At 40.1% G+C, this 14,918-nt stretch overlaps 2 protein-coding genes across 3 annotated transcripts; one reads left to right on the top strand and one right to left on the bottom strand.

The window, feature by feature from the left end:
* The first annotated feature begins 797 nt into the window (after window positions 1-797).
* Window positions 798-5,983, top strand: LOC129308724 (cellulose synthase A catalytic subunit 7 [UDP-forming]-like). 2 transcript variants are annotated; one of them, XM_054950057.1, is made up of 12 exons: window positions 798-926; window positions 1,018-1,213; window positions 1,356-1,489; window positions 1,798-1,949; window positions 2,071-2,337; window positions 2,632-2,977; window positions 3,060-3,317; window positions 3,420-3,632; window positions 3,737-3,953; window positions 4,035-4,231; window positions 4,331-4,684; window positions 5,100-5,983. In XM_054950057.1, the coding sequence occupies exons 1-12, from the start codon at window positions 849-851 to the stop codon at window positions 5,679-5,681; spliced, it is 2,994 nt and encodes a 997-aa protein (XP_054806032.1). In that variant the 5' UTR covers window positions 798-848; the 3' UTR covers window positions 5,682-5,983. The 2 variants fall into 2 exon arrangements, with proteins under 2 accessions (XP_054806032.1, XP_054806031.1); XM_054950056.1 differs by lacking the exons at window positions 798-926; window positions 1,018-1,213; window positions 1,356-1,489 and adding an exon at window positions 1,607-1,649 and having other exon boundaries at window positions 1,841-1,949; window positions 3,737-4,231.
* Window positions 4,768-8,969, bottom strand: LOC129308726 (pentatricopeptide repeat-containing protein At4g30700-like). Its single transcript, XM_054950058.1, is given in 4 exon segments — window positions 4,768-5,713; window positions 6,075-6,118; window positions 6,368-8,198; window positions 8,201-8,969. Coding segments are annotated over 2 exon segments (2,370 nt in total). The 5' UTR covers window positions 8,898-8,969; the 3' UTR covers window positions 4,768-5,713; window positions 6,075-6,118; window positions 6,368-6,525.
* Between the last annotated feature and the right edge of the window lie 5,949 nt (window positions 8,970-14,918).

Raw genomic sequence — 14,918 nt, 5'->3', positions numbered from 1 at the left:
GATTCAGTTCAATATTGGTACTAAGAGGAAAGAAGGAGGTGCTTGCTGTTACAAGTAACAATAAAAACCAAAGGCTTAAGCCTTTTATTCATTTCCTGTGTACCCCCCGGGGCGGGGGTGAGATGAGGTGGGATCATCAAAAAATTACGTGTCATCAAGTAGTGCCTCCTTTAACTATCACGTTAAGTTCAACGTAGAAAAAGTAACCATCTGCACTGTAGAAATCGAATCTTGTTGGTGAAGACAGTAGGTGGCGACATCCTATCCTTCTGTTCCCTCATTGTCATTTTTGCGTATGTGAACTGAAACAACTACAAAAACCGATCTTTTTTTCCCCCAAAAAGGGAGAACAGATCTCAGTATCCTGAAAAAGATTGTGATTCATACTAAAGCGGCAAGATGAATCTGAACTGAAGCATCTTTAGGAAGATCGTTCAGTTTCATAATGTTTTCAAATGTTGTCATATAAACATTATGAAACTGAAACGTGAGATGCTTCTTCCACCTGCATGACTTAACAAGCATATAACTTTCACCAATAATCTCCACGTCAGAATATACTCGCACATCACAGAGATGATATTTCTAAGTTTAGGCATTTAGCACATTTCTTGAACGCAAACTCTCCTCTGTATCAGACATGAACTTTAGTTGCACTATAACTTCAACACAAAAGTAACCCCACAACCAATGATAGTATCCTTGTGGGGACATGAGAAAATGTCTCAGAAAATTATAGTAAAAAATGTAAAAAAAAAAAAAAGTAGTTTAAATTCAGGGGAACGGCTATAAATGTCAATCCCAACCTCAGTCATTCGTACTTCCTCTGTCCTCAATCACCACCCACCATGGAAGCAAGCACAGGACTTTTTGCAGGGTCTCACAACAGCAATGAGCTTGTGGTCATACAAGGACATGAAGAAGAGGTAAATATTATATAAAAAAAAAAAGTTTTAAGTTATCGTACGTTAACAGCCTGCTTATGTTGGACTTGACAAATTCTTTCGTTTTGTGCAGCCTAAACCTGTGAAGAACTTAGATGGTCAGCTATGCGAGATATGTGGTGATTCTGTGGGGTATACAGTGGATGAAGATTTGTTTGTGGCCTGTGAAGAATGTGGTTTCCCTGTGTGCAGGCCATGCTATGAGTATGAAAGGAGGGAAGGCACTCAAGTTTGCCCTCAGTGCCAGACCAGATACAAGCGTATCAAAGGTATTAACATTCAAACACGTGAATTTTTAACACCTAGTAATATTGATTACAAGTGCATAATTTACAGCAACAAAGTAAAAAATGGAAGTGAATTTTTACCCCTGATTTTAGCTTTTAATTGTCATTTTTTGGCTGTGCAAAGGAAGCCCCAGAGTTGAGGGAGATGAAGACGAAGATGACGTGGATGATATTGAGCATGAGTTCAAAACGGTAGAAAAATACAAGCTCATGGTAGGCCGTGGAGAAGATGACGAGAATGCTAACCCACTACCAGAAGTAATGGCCAAGGTAATAGTCTAATGCTTGATACAAGGAAAAGGTGGTGAAGGGGAAAATAGAAACATGGCTCATCAGCATTTTCTCTTCTTATAGTAATTTCTAATTGTTTGTGTGCAATATGCAGGTGAATGGGAGATTCCTATTGTTGGAGGACCTGGTATGTTTTTGTTTTCACAGTTATCATATCAGAGATTTGCTAGAGTACATACTATCTTACAAATCACATTCCTTTAACTTCTAAGTCTCTTGTGTAAAAAGAATAGCACGTTTATATTATTTCCACAACTAAAAGGAAAAAAAGAAAGACAACACTTGCTTATAATAATCAGAGTGCTTTTAATGGAGCAGGAAATGCAAAGTTGGATGAAAAGACAGAGATAACAGATGACTACTGGAAGCTGCATCAAGGCAATCTGTGGCCTGAAACTGATGCATCAGTTGATCCTGAAAAGGCCATGTACGCACCATGACTTATTTACAGATTCAGAAACTTTGGAACAAATCTGAAAGCTTTTTGACTCAAAATCAAGGCAGATCATGAACTAATTAACACTGTATTGTGATACAAACTGATGCAGGAGAGACGAAGCTAGACAGCCACTCTCAAGGAAAGTAGCAATACCATCAGGCAGACTCAGCCCTTATAGGATGATGGTTGCGGCTCGGCTTATGATTCTAGTATTGTTCCTTCAGTACAGAATCCTCCACCCAGTGCCTGATGCAGTTGGACTTTGGTTTACATCTGTAATATGTGAGATATGGCTTACATTGTCGTGGATAATAGATCAGATTCCCAGATGGTTTCCCATTGACCGGGAGACATACCTTGATCGGCTTTCACTCAGGTATATTGAATTTTTTCTAACAGTGATTCTAACGCAGATAAAGATCACATTTATTTAGCTCATCAAAATTGGAGTTGACACATACTGATCTAATTATTAAACAGCAACAGCTAATGTCATAATTGCCAGTCACTAGCAACATATTTAGATATTCATTCATAGCATACTTCTCAGTTCACATCAACTATCAACTAATAAAGCTTAAATTAGAGAATGAAAGACTATTGACATTGTTGATCCTCCTAGAGCATATATCTGTAATAAGAAGCACGGTTTCTGTAACTTGTAATGCAGGTTTGAACCAGAGAATAAGCCGAATTTGTTTCCTCCAATAGATGTCTTTGTCACTACTGTGGACCCAATTAAGGAACCGCCATTAGTTACGGCTAATACTGTTCTTTCAATCTTGGCCATGGATTACCCTCCCAGTAAAATCTCATGCTATGTTTCTGATGATGGAGCTTCTATGCTCACCTTTGAAGCTCTCCAAGAAACTGCAGAGTTTGCACGGAAGTGGGTACCCTTTTGCAAAAAATATTCTACAGAGCCTCGAGCACCAGAGAAGTACTTCTCTGAGAAGATTGATTTTCTAAAGGATAAGGTCCACTCTACTTATGTCAGAGACCGCCGTACAATGAAGGTTTGTATTAGTGCTCTTAATGCCTTAGAATACTATAAAAGCTATATAGAACAAGGTTTCACTGCTCCTTTGCCCATGGCAGAGAGAATATGAAGAATTCAAGGTCAGGATAAATGCACTTGTAGCTAAATCCATGAGAGTTCCTCAAGAAGGGTGGACTATGCAAGATGGGACCCCATGGCCAGGAAACAATACCAATGATCACCCGGGAATGATACAAATTCTTCTTGCTCGCAGTGGAGGTCTTCAAGGAAATGAACTTCCATGTCTTGTCTACCTGTCTCGTGAGAAAAGGCCAGGGTTTCAACACTACAGCAAAGCTGGTGCATTGAATGCATTGGTAAGTTGATGAAGCACATTTGTCATCTTTGACATAATAGTTTCTCATCCTCATGGGCTAAAGTAAGCTTATTGTGACCTTTAATTCCTCCTCAATTTTCAGCTTCGGGTATCTGCTTTGTTAAGCAATGCTCCTTTTGTGCTGAACTTGGATTGCAATCACTACGTGAATAACAGCAAGGCTGTGAGAGAGGCCATGTGTTTCTTCATGGACCTACAAGTTGGAAAGACCATTTGCTTTGTCCAGTTCCCGCTAAGATTTGACAGCCTTGATAAGCACGATCGTTATGCCAACAGAAATACTGTTTTATTTGATGTAATTGAAACAATTTCAGTACTATATCCCTTGTGTTCATTCATCATTTCATTGTCAGTGTGTGTGGAAATTTATATCCAATACTTTTGTTTGTTTTTCTGCAGATTAATTTGAGGTGCCTGGATGGAATTCAAGGACCTATTTATATTGGTTCAGGATGCATCTTCAGGAGGAAAGCTTTAAATGGCAGTGATCCTCCGAAGACTTCAAAGCGCCCAAAAATGGTAGGCTGTGGCTGCTGTCCTTGTTTTGGATCACGCAAGAAGCTACAAGTGCACTCTAAGCATGATGGAAATGAAGAAGATGCCCCAGCCGTGACAGGTGACCAAAATTCCTCATACACAGCAACCACTTTTCTTTTTCCCTCTTTTAGCTCAACACCACTTTTTCCACATCTGACAGGAACAGATGAAGACAACCAGCTTTTAACATCAGAGATGAATTTTGAAAATAAATTTGGGAAATCAGCAGTTTTTGTGAGCTCTTCCATAACAGAAGAGGGTGGTGTTCCTTCTACCTCTAATCAGGCAGCCTTGCTTAAAGAAGCCATTCATGTCATGAGTAGCAGCTATGAAGACAAAACCTTATGGGGATACGAGGTATTACCCACATCTGCTTTTGGTTTATCCCAATCTTTTCCAGATCGAAAGGCTGATTTACCGCTGAAGCATTTCTTTAACCATTTTTCTTATCTACAGGTGGGTTGGAACTATGGATCTATATCATCAGATATTCTGACAAGTTTTAAAATGCACTCTCTTGGTTGGAGATCAGTGTATTGCATGCCAAAAAGACCTGCATTCAGGGGTACTGCTCCTATCAACCTTTCAGATCGACTGAGTCAGGTGCTTAGATGGGCAGTTGGATCACTTGAGATCCTTTTCAGCCGCCACTGCCCCATACTGTATACCTTAGGAGGAGGAAAACTTAAGGGGCTTCAAAGAGTTGCTTATATCAACAGCACAGTCTATCCTTTCAGTTCAATACCCCTTCTAATATATTGTCTCCTTCCTGCTGTCTGCCTGCTCACAGACAAGTTCATCACACCATCGGTAATAATAATTCTCCCTTTCCCACAGAAATAGAAAAAAAAAGACAGACCATTGGATAATCACAGACCTTTTAGAATTAAAAAAAAACTTTAAGAATTTCCATTACATTTTAATGAACATAGAGGATTACATGATGTAAAGCTCTCTATAATGGTGAGAACTCATTTAAAATGCATTCCCTGTAGGCTATACATTATGAACTAGAAACAAAACCTAGTTTTTTTGTAAAGTTTCTTCAGTTTTGCTACTTTACTAAACAAGTCTTTTCACATAGTCTACCAATTAAACAACAACAATAACAACAACAAGCCTTATCCTACTAGGTGGGGTCGGCTACATGAATTATATGACACCATTGTGCTCTATCATTTATTAGTCTACCAATTAAACAATTCACAGTTTATTCATTGTCCAGATAAGCACCTTTGCAAGTCTTCTCTTTATTGCACTGTTCATCTCAATCTTTGCATCAAGCATACTTGAGTTGAGATGGAGTGGAGTTAGTCTTGAGGAATGGTGGAGAAGTGAACAATTCTGGGTAATAGGCAGCGTCTCAACACATCTCTTTGCAATAGTGAGAAACTTTCTGAAGGGTGTGTCTAAAGTTGATATTAACTTTGGTGTGGTATCAAAAGTACCAGATGATGGAGAATTCCATGATTTGTACACCTTTAGATGGACAGCGCTGCTAATACCTCCAACCACTATCATAATCATCAACCTTGTTGGTATTGTAGCTGGATTTACAGATGCCATAAACAGTGGTGGACATTCTTGGGGAGCATTACTTGGGAAACTCTTCTTCTCCTTCTGGGTTCTCGTCCACCTTTACCCATTCCTTAAAGGTCTGATGGGAAAACAGAACCGAACACCAACCCTTGTCATCATATGGTCAGTGCTTTTGGCTTCTATCTTCTCCTTGCTTTGGGTAAGAATTGATCCTTTTGTGTTGAAAACAAAAGGACCAGACGTTAAGCAGTGTGGAATCAGTTGCTGAATTAGTTGGCCTTCATTTATTTGTTACATCCCCTGAAAATGCATGTCCTATTTACTTTCACAATTCTTAAACAGGACTCAGCAAAGCCTAGATGCTCCAAATGAATAAAGTTAGGGCACAATTTTGTGAAGCATTGCAACAAGTACTTCATTTTATTTCCCTTTTCCTTTTTTTCTTCCTTTTTTCTTTAACTGAAGGGAGAAAGCAAAGAGCAGTTTATTGAGTTTCGTAAGTATAGGGGAGGAAGTTGTACTTTTGATACGTTTGATAGCATATAAGTTCAATATTACTTCAATGCTTAATCAATTGAGTGGACCCTAGAGAAAATACTAGGCTATACGCCAAGTATTTCTGTCAGAAGATGAAAAATGAAAAGTAAAGTATGATGTACACCTGATAACCGGATAGAAGGCGTAACATGGTAACTTTTTCATTTTCTGTGCAAAAAATAAATGATAAAAAGGTTAGCTAAAAACTTTGCTACAAAAAAGGTTTGATAAATAAACAGCATAGATTGTACCTCTTGCACATTTTCAAGGGCAGAACATCTCGAAGTAGAAAGAAAAGTGAAGTGCAATCAAGTGTGTACTTGGATTTATTAAAATCGATTGCATATCTTTAGGCGAAAGACAGTAAGCAAATGTTGAACTTATATAAAGTATGCTAGAATTTGTTGGTTAACTTACTATATCAATAACTCAGAACTCAGGAGTCAGGACGAGCATCAAGATAGTTCTTTCTCTTTTAATTGTGTAAATCAAGGCCATATTGTAGAAATACAAGAATATGAATCCAGATGCCACTCTCGTCCTGCAGAGCTTAAGAGGTGAACAATTATTCTGCTTCACCAGTAGTCCCCACAAGAACAAACTCCGTCTTTAAAATGATGGAATCTGTTAGCATCCCTTACTATAATAACTCTCTCTGTGATCTTTGATATAAATTTGGTTGCAGTATGACAATCTAAACAAACCCGAAGATTCTTAATGATCCTGATTTCAGTATTTGGCTCAGTGGCAATAAGACCAAAAGCAATGGCTAACTTCTCACTGTGAACATTCACCATGAGTTCCTTTTCTTCCTCTTCCACATCATGCAAAGAAGTGACAATCTCTGAATAATATCCATGCTCTCTCATCTTTCCAGTTAACTTCTCAAGCATTGCATAGATAGCTGTTGCGTGAGAATGGGACCTATCACCAGATACGAAGACATGTGGGGTCCCATTAACCTCAATTAGGGTACACCCTGGAGTCTTTGCCAGTTTTCTTTCCTTGACAACCTCTCGTACTGAAGCAGCCTTTGAAAATTTCCTCTCAACAGAGTACATATTAGAGAGTAAAACATAGTACCCTACACTTTTTGAGTCCATTGCAAATAGCTTCTTTGAAGCCATGTCAGCTATGTTCATGTTTTTGTGAATCATACAAGCACCAAGCAATGTGCCCCACACAGCAGGACCTGGCTCAACTGGCATTCTCCTTATAAACTCTAAAGCCTCTTCTAATTTTCCTGCTCGTCCAAGAATGTCCACCATGCATGCATAGTGCTCAGTTATAGGCTCAATCCGATAATTATTGACCATCGTATGAAAAATTTCATCTCCTTCTCTTACCAAACCAGCATGACTGCAAGCATACAAGACTGAAAGAAAAGTGACACCAGTTGGATGGAAGCCTAAATGCAACATCTCGTGGAAAAGCTTAATGGCCTCAAGCCCGTATCCATGGAGTCCATAACCAGAAATCATGGCATTCCAAGTGACAATATTCTTTTCACTCATAGAGTCAAATAATTGCCGAGCCTCCAAAATGTTCCCACACTTCGCGTACATGTCAATTAGAGCAGTTGATACATAAATGTTTGGCTCAAGACTTTTGCTTTTAACCAAGTCATGGACCCATTTTCCGAAACTTAATGATCCTAGTTGGGCACAAGCTGAAAGAATAGTTGTGATTGTAACAGGATTTGGAGTGAATTCGGTCATCATTTCCTGAAAAAGAGAAATTGCCTTGTCCGTTAAACCACTATGCGTATAGCCCGATATCATAGCATTCCAAGCAGCAAGAGTTTTCTCTGGTGATTCATCAAATAGTCGGCGTGCCAACTCTACTTCGTTGAGTCTATTGTACACAGTTGTAAGGGCGGTTGAAACAGACGGAGATGAGATAATAGCAGATTTTACACAAAATCCCTGGATACTACAAGTAAGATGTAGATGACCATAAGGAGAAGACACTGGAATTAGTCCCACAATAGTGCTTGACCCAACTCTTTCACTAGAAGTAAGTATTTCTTTGAAAAGCTTCACTGCAGATTCGGCCTCGTGGTTGCCAGTAAACCCAGAAATCATTGCATTGTAAGCTATCAAATCCGGCTGACTTATACGCCTGAACAATGACCTCGCCGTATTGATCTGCCCACATTTGGAATATAATGAAATCAAACCCGTCATTACATAAGCATCAAAGTGAAAACCCAGTTTCAAAGCTAAACACTGAATCCCCATCCCTACTCCAACTCCTGCATCTCTGCTGCGGCAGGAAGCACAGTTGCCAATGTCGTTGAATCCAATTGCACCCCTTCTGCAACCATATCCCCAAAAAGCTCAATCGAATCACCATAACAACAATTCCTCACTAACCCAGTAATCACAGTGTTCCACAAAACAGTATCTCGTTCGGGCATTCTATCGAACACCTTCCTTGCTAACTCAACACGTGAAAACTTAAAATACAAATCAACAACGGAGGACCCAACAAACAATTCGGAGCCCGACCCATCAACAATCGACTGAGCATGTAACAACATTCCATACTTCTCATCGGGAAACCCAGAAGCGGCCATTATAGCAAACGAATAGGTGAAGTTGTCAGGCCTAAGGTGAGTGTTTCTCCTCATATCGGCGTACAAAGAAATGGAGGACGAAGGCGATGCATTGGTGGAGAACCCTCTAATGAGGACATTGAAGAGGAAAATATCAGGATTTGGCATGGTGAAGAAGAGATGACGAGCTTGGCGAATGGCGCGAAAGTCGAAGAGCTTTTGGGTGAGTTTGGTGACGGTTGCGAGGTCGTACTGCAGGCCATTGATGATGATTTGGGCGTGGGTTTGAGCGAGCTGAGAGAGAGTGGAAGCTTTGTTCACGAGACTGAGGAAGAAGTTCCGACTACCTGGCGCGCTCAGCGAGCAAACGTCTCGGTAAATCATTTGCATTTGTAGTTCAGGTGTTTGATTGTTGACATTTCTGTTTCGAACTTGACTGTTGACGAGGACGACCACCAAGCAACCACCATGCAGCACGCACAAGAATGTTGAAACCAAGGAATCACACATTTATGTCACAAGACACTTTCAATTATTTTATTACAATTAATTCATTTAATTCATTATATATATATATATATATATATCTTAAAAAATATTTTTTTAATTTTATTCCTATTATAAATAGAAGGGAAAAACATAAAATAATTATTCACATATCTTACATTAAGGGGTAAAGAATCCCTATTTTTTTGCCTAAAAGATTAAAGAATTCTTCCAAAAGATATCATATAATGAGAATTGGAGGGAGTAAAATTTATTTTTTATTCCTTGTACATAGGTGTCATAGAATTATGCTGGATACATGTTATACTTGTAACTTGTAAATACTTTTTTTAACATATGAAAGGTAAAGATAAAATAAAAATCTAAAAAATAATTTATTTTAGTATACTCATTCTTTGTTATTTTATATAAATTATAATTTAAATAACAATTTATTTTATTTTAAAATTTGTTCCATAGATGAAACGAAAGAGCAAAAACGAGCTAAAATGGAAGGCACACACATAATAAAGCAGAAACGGGAGACACACATAATGAAGCATCATAAACTCTTTGTAACTCTCCTTAATTTCTGTAACCTCCCTTTAAATTTGTATGGTTCAGTTTCACGAATTATAGACTATAAATAGGACCCTTGTGGCTGTGAAAGAGGCAGACTTGAAAGAATAAGAATTGTTTGTTTTCATCTGGTTTCTGTGCCATTTTGGTATCAGAGCTGGTCCAGAGAGCGAGAGAGTGAGTTACAGTTGAGAAAGTACGCCGGAAAGAAGAGAGATTAAGAGGAGGAGTCCCTGACGTCTTCGCGTTTTACAAACCGGGCATTTTCTCAGAAAACTAACATTATCATCATGCTCAGGAGGTCCGAAAACGTGGAACAAGAGGTTCCCCGTCATCGGAAAACACCGCACGTGCCGTCACGCGCCACCGTCAGAAGATCACGCACCTCATCGCCGGTCCACGCGCCTTCACGTGCCATCCGAAGGTTGAAGACGTTGACGTAAGCTGCCATGTCAGCTGTCTGACCGGTCAACGACAGGTCAGCCCAGTAGTTTTTCGCCACGTGTCATAGTCGCCACGTCACTATACCCAATCAGCCTTATTTTCATAAATTATATTTTTACCCCAAATCTTTCAGTAATTCCAAATTTGCCCCTAATTTTCATGAAATTTCATATTGACCCCCAAAGTTTTCAAAATTCCATTTTAAACCCTAAATTTCCTAAAATTACACTTTTGCCCCTTTATTTTACCTGAATTCTATTTTAACAGCTATATTTTTCCATAAATTTTAATTTGACCCCATCATTCTTCTAGAATCTCTATTTTACCCCTAGGCAGTCCAAAATCCCCATTTTGCCCCTAGCCTTTTGAAAAATCTCACTTTACCCCTATATCCTTTAACGTTTCCATTTGCACCCCAATCTTTCCCATATCCTAGCCTTGACACTTATCCAAAATGCCTCCAAGACGTAGACATGTGCACGAGGTTGAGATGGAAGAGTTGAGACGTAGGATACGAGAATTGGAAGCCACTGTGGAATTGCAACAAACTCTGTTAAACAACAACAGAGAAAACTTAGAGAGAGATTCGGAAAGCAGTAGTTCGTCATCTACTAACAACCGCCGCCGCCCACAACAACAACAATTCCGCCCTAATGACATCAAGGTTGACATTCCTGAATTCGAGGGAAGGCTCCAGCTAGACAAGTTTGTAGATTGGCTGCAAACTGTTGAACGAGTATTTAAATACAAGGAGATTCCAAATGTGCAGAAAGTCAAGATTGTTGCCCTCAAACTCAAGAAACATGCTTCTATTTGGTGGGAAAACCTCAGAGGAAGCGGGAACGTGAGGGAAAGCACAAGATTGAGACCTGGGAGAAAATGAAACGCCAGCTCACTAGGAAATTTCTACCAGATCATTACCACCAAGATAATTTTATCCAGCTGTAAAATCTTCGATAGAGATCTTTATCTGTAGAAGAATATACTAGGGAGTTTGAACAACTCATGATGAAGTGTGACATTCAAGAGAAGGAGGAGTAAACAATAGCCCGGTACCTTACAGGCTTAAACACAGATATCAGTCGTCCAGTCCAGCTTCAGCAATATTGGACCTTGGATGATGTCATTCGTTGGCCGTGCGTGTTGAGAAACAGATGCCCAAGAGATCCACTTTCCAACCATCATCCTCTAGGAGTTATCCAGAAGGCCGTAAAGCAGAATTTCAACAGACCAACTCCTCAAGCAAGCCATAACCTACTGCTATGCGCAAACCACCATCCAATACTGCTAAGGAATCTGGTTCTAAAGCAATCAAATGCTTTAAATGCCAAGGATTTGGCCACATTGCTGCGGACTGTCCTACACGAAGGGTTGTCACCATTCGAGAAGGATCAAGGTATGAAGCACTTGAAGAAGATGAGGAGGATGCTGAGTTCTATAGCATTGATCCCGTATATGACGAGGAGGTCACACCTGCTGATTAAGGAGAAGCATTGGTGCTTAGACGAAGTCTACATACAACAGTAGTCAAAGAAGAACCTTAGCTACGACGCAACATTTTTCACACTCGTTGTACGGCCCAAGGAAAAGTTTGTAATGTCATCATTGACAGTGGAAGCTGTGAAAATGTAGTATCTGACTACATGGTAGAGAAATTAAAGTTGCCAACACAAGATCATCCGCAACCTTACAAGCTTCACTGGCTCAACAAAGGGAATGAGGTAAAAGTTTCTCAACAATGCCTTGTGACCTTTTCTATTGGGAATCGATATTATGATGAAGTTTTATGTGATGTTGTTCCCATGGATGCATGCCATCTTCTCTTGGGGAGGTCATGGCAATATGACCGACATGCTATGCACAACGGGCGAGCGAACACCTATTCTTTTACAAAAGATGGTGTCAAGTTCACACTAGCGCCTTTGCCACCTAGTGAGATTAGCCAATCTTCAAGGGAATCTAGTGTCTCTAAGCCGTTAGTGTCTTTGTTGACTAAGGAGAAATTCAAGGTTTCGAAATCCGAAGCCCAAATGATGAGCTTTATTCTGGTGCTTGAGGTGAACGACGAGACGACCAATCCACCTGGAGTCATTTCACTATTGTCAGAATTTCCAGATGTAATATCTGATGAGATACCACCAGGGTTGCCTCCCATGCAAGACATATAGCACGCCATTGACTTCATTCCAGGAGCAGTCATTCCTAACAAGTCTGCTTACAGAATGAGTCCCCAAGAACATGCTGAAGTCCAACGGCAAGTTGAAGAAGAAAGGGTTAGTTCGAGAAAGTATCAGCCCTTGTGCTGTACTTGTTCTTCTAGTACCTAAAAAGGATGGAAGTTGGAGAATGTGCATTGACTGTCGAGCCGTCAACAAGATCACTATTAAGTATCAGTTTTCGATACCTCAGCTTGATGATATGCTGGACCAGTTGCATGGTGCCACTACTTTCTCCAAAATTGACCTTCGTAGTGGGTACCATCAAATCAGAATTCGGCCAGGAGATGAGTGGAAGACCGCTTTCAAGACCAAAGATGACTTATATGAGTGGAATGTGATGCCTTTTGGGTTAACAAATGCCCTTAGCACATTTATGCGCCTGATGAATCAGGTATTGAGACCCTTCATTGGTAAATTTGTTGTTGTGTACTTTGACGATATTCTTATTTACAGTAAGAATCAAGAGGAGCATTTAGATCACTTGCGGCAAGTTTTGCAAGCCTTGGGTGAACAGAAGCTTTATGCAAATCTCAAGAAGTGCACCTTCCTTACCAGCGAAGTTGTGTTCTTGGGTTACATCATTACCGCAGAGGGTGTTCGCGTGGATCCAAGCAAAGTTGCAGCCATTGACAGCTAGCCAATTCCAAAATCTATCCAGGAGGTTCGAAGCTTCCACGGATTAGCTTCTTTCTACAGGAGGTTCATCCGTAATTTTAGCTCAATTGTTGCACCACTTATAGATTGCACTAAAGGAGAGAAGTTTCAGTGGACAGAGCAAGCTCAGAAAAGCTTTGAGGAGCTTAAGAAGAAGTTGACCGAAGCTCCAGTCCTAGCTCTTCCTAATTTTGACTAAGTATTTGAAGTTAGCTGTGATGCTTCTAACACCGGCATTGGTGCTGTCTTAAGCTAGGAGGGCCATCCCATTGCCTTTTTTAATGAGAAGCTCAATGATGCCAAGCTCAAATATTCTACCTATGACAAGGAATTCTATGCCATTGTCCGAGCTCTTCAATATTGGAGTCATTATCTCCTAAATAAAGAGTTCATACTTTTTTCGGATCATGAGGCTCTCAAGTATTTGAATTCCCAGCAGAAGATCAGCCGCAGACATGCTCGTTGGAGTGAACTCTTACAGTTTTATCCATTCTTTATCAAACATAAGGCTGGAACTCTGAACTCCGTAGCTGATGCCCTTAGTCATCGCCATGTGCTACTTACAACACTGCAAACCAAGGTTGTTGGATTTGACCTTATCAAAGAGTTGTATCAGGATGATCCTGATTTTTGAGGAGTGTGGGAAGCAACCGTAAATCAACCTTTCCACCAATTCTACAAGCATGATGGTTTTTTATTTCAAGTAAAACCCTCTGTATTCCACAGGGTTCCTTGAGAGAAGCCATAATTTGGGAAGCATATGACGGTGGATTAGCTGGACATTTTGGACGGGATAAAATAGTTGATCTGGTGAAGGAGAACTTTTACTGGCCTTGACTTGAACGGGATGTCAACAGGCATATACAAAGATGCAGAATTTGTCACTTGGCTAAATCCAAGGGTCAGAATACTGGACTATACATGCCTCTGCCAATTCCAGAAGCACCGTGGGATGATATAACTATGGATTTTGTTCTGGGTTTACCACAGACTCAGAGGCAAAAAGATTCTATCATGGTAGTTGTGGATCGTTTCTCAAAAATGGCCCATTTCATCCCATGCCAGAAGACCAACGATGCTGTTCAAGTAGCAGACTTGTACTTTAAGGAGATTGTGCGTCTTCATGGCATTCCTAAAACTATCACTTCTGACCGTGATGTGAAGTTTCTTAGCCACTTTTGGCGGACGCTATGAAAGAAGATGGAAACTAAGCTCCAATTTAGCAGCGCTAGTCATCTCCAGACAGATGGTCAAACTGAAGCTATAAATAGGATTCTTGGTAATCTTCTTCGCAGTTTTGTGGGGAAGAATTTGAAGCAATGGGATCTTATTCTTGCTCAAGTTGAGTTTGCTTATAATAACTCTGTCAATCAAGCAACTGGGAAGTGTCCGTTTGAAATTGTTTATGGCACTCGTCCCCTTAGTCCACTAGACTTGAGCCCTTACTTGATAAGCAGCAATACAGCTTTGATGCTGACCAAAGGGCTAAGGAAATTAAGAAGTTGCATGAGCAAGTCCGCGAGCGAATCCAAAAGCAGAATTTGAGATACAAAGCTCAACGTGACAAGCATCGAAGACAGCAGACTTTTAAGGTAGGAGACTTAGTTTGGATACATCTACGAAAGGAATGATTTCCTAAACAGCCAAACACGAAGTTGTCCCTAAAAGATGATGGTCCATTCAAGATAGTGCAAAGGATCAACAACAATGCTTACAAGGTGGAATTACCTGGTTCTTATGGTGTATCTGCCACCTTCAATGTTGCTGATTTATCTCCGTATGTTGATGGAGATGATGAATTTGACTCGAGGGCGAGTTCTTCCTAACCCGAGGAGGATGAAACGGAAAGAGCAGAAATGAGCTAAAACGAAAGGCACACACATAATGAAGCAGAAACGGGAGACACACATAATGGAGCATCATAAACTCTTTGTAACCTCTCCTTAATTTCTGTAACCCCCTTTTAAATTTGTATGGTTCAGTTTCACGAATTCTAGGACTATAAATAGGACCCTTGTGGCTGTGAAAG

This window comes from Prosopis cineraria, unplaced genomic scaffold (assembly GCF_029017545.1).
Source record: "Prosopis cineraria cultivar Desert tree isolate PC_DT_omini unplaced genomic scaffold, ASM2901754v1 PC4, whole genome shotgun sequence".
Taxonomy (NCBI): domain Eukaryota; kingdom Viridiplantae; phylum Streptophyta; class Magnoliopsida; order Fabales; family Fabaceae; genus Prosopis; species Prosopis cineraria.
This window is presented reverse-complemented; position numbering and strand designations above follow the sequence as displayed.

What these genes read in the sequence shown, in the direction of transcription:
- LOC129308724 (XM_054950057.1), top strand. Translation starts at nt 849, where the DNA reads ATGGAAGCAAGCACAGGACTTTTTGCAGGGTCTCACAACAGCAATGAG. An exon ending in ATGCTAACCCACTACCAGAA is followed by an intron (nt 1,490 to 1,797) that starts GTAATGGCCAAG and finishes AAAAAAAGAAAG; the next exon opens with ACAACACTTGCTTATAATAA. An exon ending in GAGACCGCCGTACAATGAAG is followed by an intron (nt 2,978 to 3,059) that starts GTTTGTATTAGT and finishes TGCCCATGGCAG; the next exon opens with AGAGAATATGAAGAATTCAA.